This window comes from Bison bison, unplaced genomic scaffold, assembly GCF_000754665.1.
Source record: "Bison bison bison isolate TAMUID 2011002044 unplaced genomic scaffold, Bison_UMD1.0 scf7180017864134, whole genome shotgun sequence".
Classification (NCBI taxonomy): domain Eukaryota; kingdom Metazoa; phylum Chordata; class Mammalia; order Artiodactyla; family Bovidae; genus Bison; species Bison bison.
Genome location: NW_011494706.1, coordinates 843,630 through 858,647, shown reverse-complemented (window position 1 = coordinate 858,647; position 15,018 = coordinate 843,630). Strand labels below are relative to the sequence as shown.

General features: G+C 35.1%; 1 protein-coding gene across 1 annotated transcript in view; it reads left to right on the top strand.

Moving 5' to 3' along the window:
• Nucleotides 1-15,018, top strand: part of GLCCI1 (glucocorticoid induced transcript 1) — a 150,284-nt gene that overhangs the window by 73,101 nt on the left and 62,165 nt on the right. The window contains exon 3 of the mRNA XM_010839816.1: nt 236-387. Within this exon, the coding sequence (XP_010838118.1) occupies nt 236-387 (152 nt within the window). The remainder of the gene's footprint in view (nt 1-235; nt 388-15,018) is intronic.

Here is a 15,018-nt window from a genome sequence, read left to right as displayed (position 1 = left end):
AGGTCTCTAAAATGAATGAGCTTTGTAGGGTGTGACAGTATATGCAAAATTTAATACGTGAATGTATTTCCCTTTGGTCTATAAATTTCATCAGCTCATACAGGATGGCTTTTAGGGTAAATATACATTGTGGGGACAATTGGCAGGATGGTATTTTACAAACTATGAAGTTTAAATAATTTTAAGTTTCACTTTATTCTTATGACTAATGTCTTTTTTCCTTCACTTTTTATAGTGGACAGGCCCAAATCTCAGCAAGTTCGAACCTCTAGCACAATAAGGCGAACCTCTTCCCTGGATACCATAACAGGACCTTATCTCACAGGACAGTGGCCACGGGATCCTCATGTTCATTACCCTTCATGCATGAAAGATAAAGCTACTCAGGTAAAATAAGCAAATCAGTTTCATTACCCTATAGTTCTTCTATTTTGATCACAGTAAAAATGTAGTTTAATCAAATTTTCCCAATTATTAAATATATCAAAGAAAATGATATCTTTAATAAACTTTAAACTAAAAACTTTTATCACCTGGGTTTTTGAATTATTTAGTATTTAATAAGTAACACATCAGTCTGTATTAGTGATTTTTGAGGCTTACAGTTTTAAGAATTAACTTTCCTACAGAAATTAATATAATGACTAGTAACTATATTAGAAAATACAGGCATATCTCATATTATTATGCTTCTCAGATACTGCCTTTTTTAATACAAATTCAGTGTTTTCAGCAGTCTTCAACCGAGCAAGTCTGTCAGCATCAGTTTTTCCAACAGCATTTGCTCACTTCATGTCTCTCTGTCAGATTCTGTCAATTCTTTCAACATTTCAAATTTTTTTTTATTATTATATGTATTATGGTGATCCATCACCAGTGATCTTTATTGATACTGTTGTAAAAGGATTATGACTTGCTGAAGGTTCAGATGATGGTTAGCATTTTTTAGCAATGAAGTGTTTTTAATTACAGTATGTACATTGTTTTTTTAAGATGTAATCCTGTTGAACATTTAATAGATGATAGTAATAGAATAACCATAATTTTTGTATGCACTTGAAAACCAAAAATTTTGTGTGACTTGCTTTATTGTGGTGATCTGGAACTGAACCTGCAGTACCTCAAAGGTATGCTGGCATAAGTAATTTTTGAAGAAAACCTTGTGCAGTTATTGGAAATAATTTATAAAGTATTAATACATGGCTAAGGAAGTTTATGTTAAAGGATTTTTTTCCTGTTTAAAACCAAAACTGAAATCCTCGAGAAAGAAATAGAAAATTTTCTGTTTGTCACACTTTCCCTATTTGTGGAAGATTTCCGAAGCTTTTGATTTGAAAAGTTTTCCTTCCATGGCAGGAAAATATCTGAAAACATCCTAATATATGGTTTCTGAATTCCTGACCATATCTGTATAGCATTAGTCAATCAGCATTATGAAGAAGTACTAAGAGTATGAGAGATGGTTGTTGGCCTTAAGGAACTTACAGCATAGTTGGGAAGATAAGATTTAAATGCAAGAAAATTGGTGATAGAAGACAGAGTATAATTAGGTATTAGCTGAATGGAGCATTTAAATGTAAGGGAATTCAGAGGAATGGGAACATTTCTGGCCTTGTGGATGAGGGAAAAAGAAGGATTAGAGTTTCATGTCTGAAGAATGAGGGAAAGGGGAATTTTGGACATGATCTATGATCTATGGAAATCTTCTCCAGTTTTGTAATTTTCTCAGGCAAGCTTGAAACCATGGAATTAGCTTTTTTATCATCCATCCTATCAGTTTTGTCTGTGTAATATTTTATGTCTCCCATACCAAGTCTTTTGCTTTCCACTCTTTATGAGGAAAAAGAGCAGTTTGATACAGTAGGCCCTGGGATGTGGGCCTGGACCCTTAGACATGGTCATGGATAATTCAAAACTATCTTTCTGGAGGAGCTGGACTCAGAAGTGTGATAGAGTATAGGCATAGACTATAAAAAGAAAGAAGGTCAAGAGATCAAGGACTCAGTTTTTAGAAATGCACAAAAGAGAAGGATAAAAAATTAATGTATTCACCTGGTAGCAATGAGAAGAAAGTTAACATTTACTGACTATTTACCATGTACTTTGTGTTTTTATATCTGTGTGTCATTCTCATTTAATTCATTTATAAGGACATTATAAAATTACACAATGTAAAAGCAGAAATTCAGGGAAGTTAAGTGACTTACTCAGTATCATAAAGCTAGAAAGTGCTGGAGCCAGGTTTCTAATACAGGTTAATTTGTCAGCTGATCTAAACTTCAATTTTCTAGGGGTTTTAGGATAAACGGAATACTGTGTGTGTGTGTATCACCTAGTAGAGTAATTGGCACTATACCTAAAAATGGTAGGTATTTTTTTTATATTAAAAAGAAATCCTATCTTTTGTTGAATATATATGCTTGATGCTGACAGTCTCCAAAAACATTATCTTACTCATTCTTCACCAAAATTCTGAGAAAGAAGAGGAAACAGAAAAAAAGCAAAAGCTTAGAGAAAACTAAAATAGTGTAGCCTTACACACCAAAGGGAAACTTGTTTTAAAAAAGAAAAGATTATTAACAGTATTAGGTACTGTCCTGAGGTCATAGAACATAAGCACTAGATATAGGGATTAGGGGCATACATATTGTCTTGGAGAGTGAAATACTGATAATATGCTAAGAGGGGAGGATACTTGGGAGTTAAGAAGAGAGTGATATGGAGATAACAGAAAAAGGAGCTGGGTAGGTTTCTTAACCATATCTGTTTCTTTACCTGTGCAGTGGGATGAATGAAACCTAACTCTTGATAATGTTGGATGACTAAATAGGATAATATTTGAAAGTGAATGGGCTTCCCTGGTGGCTCAGTGGTAAAGAATCTGCCTGCAATGCAGGAGACTTGGGTTCGATCCCTGGGTCAGGGAGGTCCCCTAGAGAAGTGACTGGCTACCCACTCCAGTATTCTTGCCTGGAGAATTCCATGGACAGAGTAGCCTGGTAGGCTACAGTCCATGGGGCTGCAAAGAGTAGGACACAACTGAGTGACTAACTACTTGAAAGTGAATATGCAATACACAGGTTATTAGCAGTAGATACAGACAGGCCCATTTGGAACATTTGCAGAGTCTGGAGCAAATACAAAATGTACACCTACATACCATATACATACTAAATTAACAAACTGTTACATAAAATCTGTTCTATCCATTCATTCTTGATATATAAACCTTCTTATAGACCTTGAGGTTCATGTTTGAATGAAGTCCTGGATTTTTCAGAGTTGAATGCCAGAATGTGTCTGCCTGATGCTGAGCCCACCCTACCCTCTGAGCCTGAACCCTTCCTGTCACTCACACCATTCTATACTCTGAGGGATGGCTTTATGCGTATGTGTCAACCCCCTAGTCTTCCCCTTCATGCTCCATATATACTTTCTCAGGGAGTGAGACCAGGAGTAGGTCTTTGTAGACCCTGGAAATCAGATCTGGCGTGGTTTGAACGAACTCATGAGTCTAGGTTACCCAGAGCAAAGTTGATGGCAGAGATGTGGACTCATGATGTGTATGCCCTTCTGGCCCCAGGGTCTCTTCACCCTTTGGGAAGAGGCATGGCTGGAAGAGCGCCACAGCAGTTCCCCCAAAAGCTTGAGGTCCAAGGTAGGGCCTTCTGTCGCCTGGGTCTTCCTATAGATGGTCTATTTGAGAAGCCAGACGTTGATAGGAAGGCAAAATACAGGCCTCGTACTGAGGCTTAGAGAAGTTTAGTAACTTGTTATATAGCTAATAAATATGAAGAGATTTGAATCCAGATTTGGCTGATTCCAAAGGTTGTATGTTTTCTCCAGTTCCTCACTGCCTTCCATAGTAATCACTCAAGTGTGCAGTGCTTGCCTCACATGTGTAAGAAATGGTCTTGCCCTGAGCATTTTTAGTTTAATTGAAGATATAAGAGATGAACATAGGAGATGGTTATTATTAATTCTTTAACTCTTGGGGAAGGAAGAAGATTATTTTTATTTATTTAGTGGAAATTAGTAAAGAGAAAGTGGTGCAGTCTGTTTGCTACAGATATTAAATATCTAGGCTGTCTGACTTTAGTGGAGGGAATCTCAAGTATTTTCCACCTTTCATTTTTCCATATTTCAGCTACCTTAATAATTTGATGGTTAGAAATAGAATTCTTATTGTTTAATATATTTGTACATTGGGCCCTTTTAAAAGAAGCTGCATAGTATGAAAAAGACTATGGACTTTAGAGACAAATCTTGTGTTCAAATCAAGGCCCAAAGTGAGAGAACTTCCTGGGATAGTAGAATTGTTGTATATCTTGACAGAGGTTTGGTTACAAGGGTGGATATATTATATTTATTAGAACTTATACAAGCATACACTTTGTGCATTCTAACATACAACTTAACTTTAATATATAGAATATAAATATTGACATCTAAAAGATGTTTAGGTATCCCTCGTTCTTGGATTGGAAGAATTAATATTGTTAAAATGGCCATACTACCCAAAGCAATCTACAGATTTAATGTGATCCATTTCAAATTACCCATGACATTTTTCACAGAACTATAACGAATAATACTGAAATTTATATGAGACCACAAAGGACTTAGAATTGCCAAAGCAATCCTGAAGAAAAAGAATAAAGCTGTATGCATAACCTCCCAGATTTCAGGCAATACTGCAATGCTGTAGGAATAAAAAAACGTGTGGTATTGGCCCCCAAACAGGTATATGTATCAATGGAACAGAATAGAGAGCCCAGAAATAAACCCACAAACCTACAGTCAATTAATCTTTGATACAAGAGGCAAGAATATTCAGTGGAGAAAAGACAGTCTCTTTAGCAAGTGGTTGTGGGAAAGCTGGCCAGCCACATATAAATCAATGAAGTTGGAACACACCTTCACAACATACACAGAAATAAACTCAAAATGGCTTAAAGACTTAAATAAAGATGTGATGCCGTGAAACTCCTAGGAGAGGGACTTCCCTGGTGGTCCAGTGACTAAGAATCCACCTTGCAATGCAGGGGATGTGGAGGCTCCTCCCTAATGAAGTAATCAAGATCCCACATACCACTGGGCAACTTAGCCTGCGTACCACAACCAGAGAAAGCCCGTGTGCTGCAACAAAGAGCCAGCAGGGCCAAAAAAGAAAAAAAGAGTAAAACTCTCAGAAGAGAATATAGGCAAACATTCTGTGACATAAATTGTTCCGTATTCTGTGACATAGATCATACTACCAGTGTTTCCTTAGGTCAGTCTCTCTCAAGGCAAAAGAATTAAAAGCAGAAGTAAACAAATGGGAGCTAATCAAACTTAAAGGTTTTGCACAGCAAAGGAAACCATAAAGAAAATGAAAAGACAACCTATGGAACAGGATAAAATATTTGCAAATGATGCAACTGACACAGATGGGCTTAATTTCCAAAATACACAAACAGTTCTGACAGCTTAATATCAAAAACCAACTCAGTCAAAAAATGGGCAGGACAGCTAACTAGACATTTCTCCAAAGAAGACATACAGATGGCCAACAGGCACATGAAAAGATGCTCATCATTGCTAATTATTAGAGAATTGCAAATCAAAATGATGATGAGTTATCACTTCACACCAGTCAGAAAAGCTGTCATCAAAAAGTCTATAAATAATAAATCTTGGAGAGGGTGTGGAGAAAAGGAAACCCTCCTACACTGTTAATGGGAATGTAAATTAGTACAGCCACTATGAAAAACAGTATGGAGGTTCCTTAAAAAACTAAAAATAGAGCTACCATATGAGCCCACAATCCTAATCCTGGGCATATATCCAGAAAAGACAAAAACTCTTAAATCAAAAAGATACATGCACCCAATGTTCATAGCAGCACTATTTACAAGAGCCAAAACATGGAGCAACCTGTGGCCATCAAGACATGAAGAAGATGTGCTGTCTGTTATATAATGGAATATTACTTAGCCATAAAGGAGAATTAAACATTGTCATTTGTAGCAGTATGGATATACATAGAAATTATCATACTAAGTAAAGTGAGTCTGATAAAAGACAAATATTATGATATCACTTACGTAGACTCTAAAAAAATGATACGAATGAATTTATAAAACAGAAACTGACTCAAAGACATAGAAAACAAACTAGTGATTACAAAAGAGGAAAGGGGGAGAGAGATAAATTAGGACTTTGGGATTAACAGATACAAACTACTATGTATAACATAGATAAACACGGTCTTACTGTATACCACAGGGAACTATATTCAATATCTGTAGTAACCTATAAGGGAAAAGCATTGGAAAAAGAACACGTATGTATGTATGTGTGTATGGATCACTTTGCTGCACATGTGAAACTAATGCCATATTATAAATCAAACTATACTTCAATTAAAAAAAATGTAAGACCTGTTTTTCAAAAGCATCATTTGGCATTTTTTTCCTCTGTGTATTAGGTTCAAGCAACTAGTTGAAGAAAGTGAAAGACCCAATAATTGATGATATTCAACAAAGTTAAAAAAAAAAGATTAAGGACTTGAATATAAGATCTGAAGTCATTGAAATCCTAAAAGAAAACGTAGGTGGTAAGCTCCTTGACATGAGTCTTGGTGATGATTTTTTTGGATTTAAAACTTAAAATGAAGACAATAAAAGAAAAAATAAACAAGCAGAACAACATCAAACTAAAAAGCTTCTGCACATCATAGGAGGCCATAGACAAAATATAAGGCGGCCTACTAAATGGGAAGCCTGGTCACAAAGAGCTGGACACAATTTAGCAACTGAACAACTAAATGGGAAAAAATATTTGCAAATTATATATCCTATAAAGGGTTTATATCCAAGATATATAAAGAACTCAGACAGCTCAATAGCAAAACAATCTAAAAAAACAGGCAGAAGACCTGAATAGACATTCTTTCAAAGACGTACAGATGGCTACCAGACAAAGAAAAGATGCTCAATGTCACTAATCATCAGGGAAATGCAAATCAAATACACGATGAACTATCACCTCATACTTCAAGAAAATATGTTATCAGAAACACAAGAGATAACAAGCATTGGTGAGAATGTAGAGAAAAGGGAATTCTTGTCCTGTTTGTAGGAATGTAAATTGGTGCAGTTACTACAGAAAACAGCATAGCGTTTCCTCAAAAAATTTAAAAATAGAACTACTATATGATTTAGCAGTTCAATTTCTGGGCATTTATCCAAAAGAAATGAAAACATTAGCTTGAAAAAAGCATAGGCACCCTCATGTTCATTATGGAATTACTTAACCAAGATAGGGATGCAGTCTAACTGTCCGTTGATAGATGAATGGATCAAGAAAATGAATAGATAAAAAATACTATTATTCAGCCATAAAAAAGAAGGAAATCTTGCCATTTGTGACACCATGGATGGACCCTGAGGGTGTTATACTAAGTGAAATAACTCAGATAAAGACAAATACTTTATCTTATCACTCATACATGGAATCAAAAACAAAAATCTACTATCTCCTAGATACAGAGAACAGATTGGTAGTTGCTAGGGTGGAGGGGGTTAGGGGTAGTTAAAATGGGTGAAGGGAGTCAGAAAGCACAAACTTCTAGTACTAAAGTCATGGGGATATAATTCACAGTATGGTATGTATACTTGACAATACTTCATTGTATATTTGAAAGTTGCTAAGAAAGAAAATCTTAAAAGGTCTCATCACAAGGAAAAAGCTTTCTGTAACTATGTATGGTGGCAGATTTCACTATTGTGGTGACCATTCAGCAATATATACAAATATTGAATTATGTTGTATACCCAAAACTAACATAATGTCATATGTCAGTTATACCTCAATTTAAAAAAAAGCTAGCGCACTCGCTTTGACAAGACTAACATCAAACATACATGCATATGTTACTAATTGTTTTCTTTAAATCAAGAATGATTCATTAGGTGTGAAATGCCATTTCATCTTTGAAATGAAGGTTGTTTTAACTCATAACCTATAATTTGGTGAGTTTTTTAATACTTAATTGATCATAGTTACACTTCTGAAATGAATACTATTCATTTATGGAGTTGTTTAAAATATACAGTAGCAACTGAAGTGTTTAATATTTAACTATATTTGTTTCAATATTGAGAAATGAGGCCTGAAACTTTTTCTTTCTATAGTGTAATCCTTAGATTTCTGTGTTACATTTGCTTCATAAAAAAGATTTTGCGAGATTTCCTTTCTGTTCTGGCATGGTGTAAATTTCATCTCTGTTATCTGTTGCTTGAATCTGAAAGAATTTCCCCTGTGAAGCAGACTAGTATGTGTTTGGATTATAGCTCTTTAGTAAATCTCAGTTTATTCCATGGCTGTTAGTTTCTTTTGATTTCTGTCTCTTTTGTTCAGTTTTTTCATTTGTTTTCCTAGAATATAATCTAGTTCATCCAAATTTTCAAGTGTATTTTCATAGTTTCACAAAGTACTTTTCTATAATTCTTTCAACTTTTTGTTTATCTGCAGTTATTTCTCTGTTCTCATTTTTAATATTGTATATATTTGTGTTCGAGTAATTCAGTTTACTAGGTTATATATTAAATTTTTTAAGGTGTTGAATTTATTTTCCTGTTTTTCTTTTTTTGAGTTCCTTGCCCTCTGACTTTGATTTGTTTTTGCCTTTCTTCTACCTTCCTGGCATATGCAGTGTTCTTTTTCTGGGTTCTGAAGATTAATGCTTAATTTTTTTATTCATGATACTTACTGTTTAGTAATATAAGTGTTTTATGCATTTTATGCCAAGATTTACCTTCTGAGCTCAACTTTGGCTCGTATGTTTCCATTATTTGTATTTTCAAGAGATTATGCAATTTCAGTTTTGATATCCTGTTTAAAATATGAGAGTTTTTGTTTGCTTTGTTTTAAACTTCTAAATGGTCAAAGTTCCTTTTCCTAATAAAAATTCAATTTCTAGTTTTATTGCATTATAGTATAGACGAATAGGTTTTTGGAAACTTCACTGATTTTCCATGTGGCTTAATATATGATTTATTTTTTCTTACTTCTCTGTATTTGAAAATGAGGATACAGTCTTTTAGATAAAGAATTCATGACATATTGGCATGCGTGCTAAGTTGCTTCAGTTATGTCCGACTCTTTGCAGCCCTATGGACTATAGCCTGTTAGGCTCCTCTGTCCATGGGATTGTCCAGGCAAGAATACTAAAGTGGGTTGCCATGCACTCCACCAGGAGATCTTCCTGACCCAGGGATTGAACCCATGACCCTCTCATCACCTGCATTGGCAGGAGAGCTCTTTAGCACCTAGTGCCACCTGGGAATCCCTCATTACATATTAATTCAACCATATTAATTATATTACTCAATTTCCATATAGCCCCCTTTATGTCTGTCTGTTCTATCATGAGCTGGATGTTGTTAAAATTTTGTTGATTTCTGTTTCCAGTGGTCATTGCCTTAAAGATGATAATACAGATGTTTTAAAGATGTATATCTGTTATGTCTTTCTTATGGTTGATACTGTTTATTGTTACTGAATATTTAATGTCTTGATTAATATTTTTCCCTGAATATAACCTTTTTATGATATAAATTAACATTGTAAACTCATTTTCATTGGCCAGGAGCTGTGGTTTGGGAACCTGATAGCTTGGGTTTTTGTTGTTGTTAAAACTTAGAGTTGGAATTGTCTTTTTTGTGTATTTTTTAATTTTATTTTTAATTGGAGGATAACTGCTTTACAATTGAAAATTTTACAAAAATATGAAAAAGAAAGGTAAGAGGGCGACAGAGGATAAGATGGTTGGCTGACGTCACTGATTCAATGGACATGAACGTGGGCCATCTCCAGGAGATGGAGTAGGAGGCCTGGCATCCTCGGTCCGTGGGGTCATAGAGAGTTAGACGTGGCGTGGCAGCTGAACAGTAGCAGCAGTTGCTTTACAACGTTGTGTTGGTGTCTGCCGTACATCAGCGTGAACCAGCCACAGGTATACATGTGGTTCCTCCCTCTTGAACCTCTGCCCCACCACATCCCACCACATCCCACCCATCTAGGCTGTCACAGAGTACTATGACTAAGTACTATGACTTGATTTTGAATCTTGGCTCTAGCATTTTAGCTTTGTAATTTGGGGCAGATCACCACTTTGCCTGTTTCCTCGTTTATTAATGGAGTATTCTACCTCACAGGATTGTTGTAAGGGTTAATTTGGGTTAATGAATTTAAATGCTAAGTATAATGACTGGTGTATTAAGTGTCAATAAGTTAGTGTTGTTCAGTTGCTAAGTCATATCCAACTCTTTGCAGCCCCATGAACTTCAGGACACCAGGCTTCCCTGTCCTTCACTATCTCCTGGGGTTCACTCAGACTCATGTCCATTGAGACAGTGATACCATCCAACCATCTTATCCTCTGCTCCTCTTGTCCTCAATCCTTCCCAGCATCAGGATCTTTTCCAGTGAGTCTGCTCTTGGTGTCAGGTGGCCAAAGTATTGGAGCTTCAGTTTTAGTCCTTCCCATGAGTATTCGGGGTTGGTATCTTTTAGGATTGACTAGTTGATAGTTTGATCTCCTTGCAGTCCAGGGGACTCTCAAGAGTCTTCTTTTCCAACACTACAATTTGAAAGCATCAGTTCTTTGGTGCTCAGCCTTCTTTATATTATAGTCCAACTCTCACATCCATACATGACTACTATAAAAACCATAGCTTTGACTATATGCACCCTTGTCAGCAAAGTGATGTCTCTCCTTTTTAATATGCTGTCTAGGTTTGTCATAGCTTTTCTTCCAAGAAGCAAACGTCTTTTAATTTTGTGACTGCAGTCAATGTCTGCATTGATTCTGGAGCCCAAGAAAATAAAATCTGTCACTGTTTCTACTTTTTCACCATCTATTTGCCATCAAGTGATGGGACCAGATACCATGGTTTTCGTTTCACTCTCCTCCTTTGACATCATCAAAAGGCTCTTTAGTTCCTCTTGGCTTTCTGCCATTAGAGGGGTATTGTCTGCATATCTGAGGTTGTTGATATTTCTCCCGGCAATCTGGATTCCGGCTTGTGAGTCATCCAGCCTGCATTTCACATTACTTAACATTTACTAGCAGAGGGAAAAAATGGGTGGATGTTTGGGTATTGGCCGTGGCACTCTTATTTCATAACTGGAAAGGGGAACTTCCAATAGCAATTTCTTCCTCCTTTTTTCCCTCCTGTTTTCCATGGTTTTTCTTTCAGTGTTTTTGTCATTTGTCTTTCTGGTCTGATAAATCTTGCTTATTGCTGGAAATAATTAGCTTTGAGCTATTTATATATATTTTTTGAGTCATCTGCCATGTATCTATTTGTTAGGGAAAAATGACGTGGTAAGCCTGACTTTTTTTTTTTTTAGCCTGATGGTTTTTAAATGTCTGATGGCCAGTTGAGGTGAGAGTAGCTTTTCCTTCTCTTCTTTGAATGCTGGTCTAGCCCCCTTATTCGTCTTCTCTGCAAAGTTGGGATGAGAGGAAGATTTCAGAACTTCCCATTTATCTCTTGTATTCTTTGAAGGGTAAGAAATGGAATGGTTAGATTTTTAAATGAAATTCTGCATACTTCTTTCTTTTCTCCAGATTGATGTTTTTCTTTGATATTTTATTGTTTTTTATTAATTTTCAAATTTCACAGTGTGAAACATTTAAACATGTCCAAAACGTATATAAGATAAACTTTTACTTTATTTTTCTTCATTTCATTAAGTTTGAGTGTATGGAGTTTCATGGTCTTATGCTAGCGTCTTTCACTAAAAGTCCTTTTTATACTAATTTTTAAGAAACAGATCTGGAGTAGGTACTAACTGTTGACTTGAGCCAACGTATGATAAAGTCAACAACTCAACTAAAATATATTAATTCTTTGCTGTTGAAAATACACATTTAAAACACTCTGTCCTTTTCTTCCCTTTATGAAAGGAGTTTGGGTGGAGAGGACTTTAATCAAAGGAGTAGGTGATACATCTCAAATAGTAAATAGATATAAAAGAGAACTTTCAGTTTTACCACTCTGATCAGAAGCTCATTTCCTGACCAAAAGTCATACTTTGTACAGCTCTTTGGGTTTCCTGTGCCCTTGTTGAAGAGCTCGCTGTTGAAGTTTGTTTAAGAAGTGGTAGTTGTTGGAACAATTTTGGACAGGGGAAGCTTTTCTTGAAATGGAAGCAAGTCTAAAGATCTTGGCCTCTTAGATTGCATTCCAGGGACCTGAATTGTTAAGTTTTATGAAGCTGGTCCCCAACTGGCACTTGAGTAAGTTTATAAAGATTCTATCTTGTTCAGGATCTCCATTACTTTTTCTTTCAGCCATTAGGTAATTAAAAGATGATTTTTCTAATCCTAGAGTTGAACTCTCCACATGATAGGAGTCATGTTCCTAGTTGAGGGAGTAATATTTTTGGTTGCCAAAGGAATATACTCATATGTATTGATGAAAAATTTAAATACATAGCTAAAATACAGTATTTACTATTTTACTGAACAATATTTACTGTTTTACTCATCAATGTCAAATACTACCACTAAAATTAACAGAAAACTCAAAGTTCTCCTTATTAATTTTTAAGAATGTATCCATTTAAATCAAAAGTAGAAGGTAAATAGCAAAGAGCTTCTCCATACTCCTGTTGCCCAGGTACCAGTTTCTTCCCATTACCAGAAATGTTTAACAGTTAACAAATCAACTGATTTCCCTTTATCTCTCCCCTTACCTTTACCCCTAAACTAGCTCTAGGTAGAGTTGTGAAATAGGTCGTATTTATTTGAAACAACCTTCTTAGCCTGTCTTCTTGTCCTTTGTTGTCTGGTACATTGTTTCTCAACTTTTTATATCCTAAAATCCATCAATTCTCTATCAAAAATCCTATGATATTAGAAAGACATTTAAGAATGTCTTAAATGTTAAGAAGTGTTAAGAGTTAAGAATTTAAGAACTGGGTCATAGTTAAGGGTGTATGTAGTATGGGAAAGCAGTATGCCTTTCAGGTTGTTAATAACTTGGCATACATTTTTGAATAAACGATTGGCATAAAATACATCATGTTTCCTGTAGGAAACATTAGTGTAAACCAAGTGAAAATAAGTTTTTATGCTGTTGAGATTCTTAAAGCTTTTGGGGGTAACACTAGTTGGTGAAGTACAGTAAGTGGGACATAGCAGATGTTGATCAATGTTACCTGCCTTTGTACTGGAATCTATAGTATTTCATTCTTTAAATATAATAATACTGAATTGAGTGGACAGTATTACTAGTGTCAATAATTGATTGTGCAGTTATGAACATTAAGCCTGGATTGGTCAGAAATGGCGTAGAAATGGTGCAACTAACTCCAGGGCATGCTCAGACTCACAAACTCAGTAAGCAGTTCGTGGTAGGTCAGGATTCATTCAGTCAGAAGTAGCTTTTGTTTTCTCTTGTGCAGTCTTACAAGTAAGAAATGGTATTTCAGATTTATAGGTCCAGGTATGGGAGAGTAGACTTTTATTGCTACAGAAACTCCTGCTTCCTTTCTCATTACTAATGTATTCCGTTGATGATATTCATGTCATCATCGGTTGAGCACTATTAGCTTTTATGACTTCAGAATGGTATGGAAATATTTTTGGCAGGTATCTAGTCAGTATTAGTATTTCTGATATATCTTGTCAGTCACCTGTGTTGCTGATTTTCTGTCAAGTATAAGAGATTAAAAAACATTAAAAGATACTAAAAAGCAATAAAAGTTATTTACCTCTTGGAGAATACTGAGGCACTTATAGTCAAGTATGTTTGTCAAATATATATTTTTTTAAGTGTTTGGAAATACTACTTTTAAAAAAGTAAAATTGCTCTCGTTATTTACAAGTGGAATCAGTTTTTTGAAACTCAGCAACCAAAGCAAATTGCAACTGAAAAAATTGCAACAGTAAAGAATGAATGTTTTAGTAATGCTCTCTAAAAACTGAAAATTAGTTGGCTTTAAATTTATCCACAATAATAGTAATAAAACTTGTCACAATGCTTATTATTAAGTATAAATACCAAATAATAAGTTAAAATATTCTTTATAATTTTAATTCCTCATATGACTGTCTCCTTTTGGTTAAAGCAGAAACCGGTTGTTTATCAAGAGTCTATTTAGTAACTGTTTCTGTAAGAAGTCAGAGATTAGCATTTTTGATATATAGTTTACTTTGTTACATTATTTCCTTTGTTAAATGTTCTTGCAATGATTTGAGAAATGTTCTTGCAATGATTTGAGAAACCTGACTGGATAGAATACTAATGTATTCCTCCTACCCTTTTCTATGACATTACTAGTGCCTCAGTGTGATTTGAAACTTGGCAAGAAGAGTATGATAGAAAATACTAATTATTTTTGAGAAAATACAAGCAATGCTTGGGACTTTCAGGTTTAGCAATACAGGGCTTTTTTAAAATTGAAAAATGAGATTGATTTATAATTTCCTCTTTTACATAATTATTTTTAATAACGTTTTATTGAAATATAATTTATATACCATACAGTTCATCTGTTTAGAGTGTACAATATATGGTTCTTAATATATTCAGAGTTGTGCAAACATTGCCATAATCAATTTTAGAACATTCCATCCAGTGAGAAAAAACACTGTGCCCATTAGCAGTGCCTCACTGTCTGGCCCCAGCCTTCCTTCCCTTAGCCACACACAGCACCGAGTCATCTCCTTCCTCCCTCTGTGTGTGTGCCTGTTCTGAACATTGCATATCAGTGCATGCATGCATGCTCTGTCGCTTCAGTCAGTAGCCTCATACAATTTGTAGCCTTTGGTTTCTGGCGTTTTTTATTTAGTATAGTATTTTTAAGTTTCATCCATGCAGTAGCACAGTTATCAGCACTTCATTCCTTTGTATTGCCAAATAATGTTCATGGAATGGACATGCTACAGTTTATTTGTACATTCTTGAGTTGGTGAACTGCTTCGAACATTTGCATACAAGATTTTATGTTTACATATGT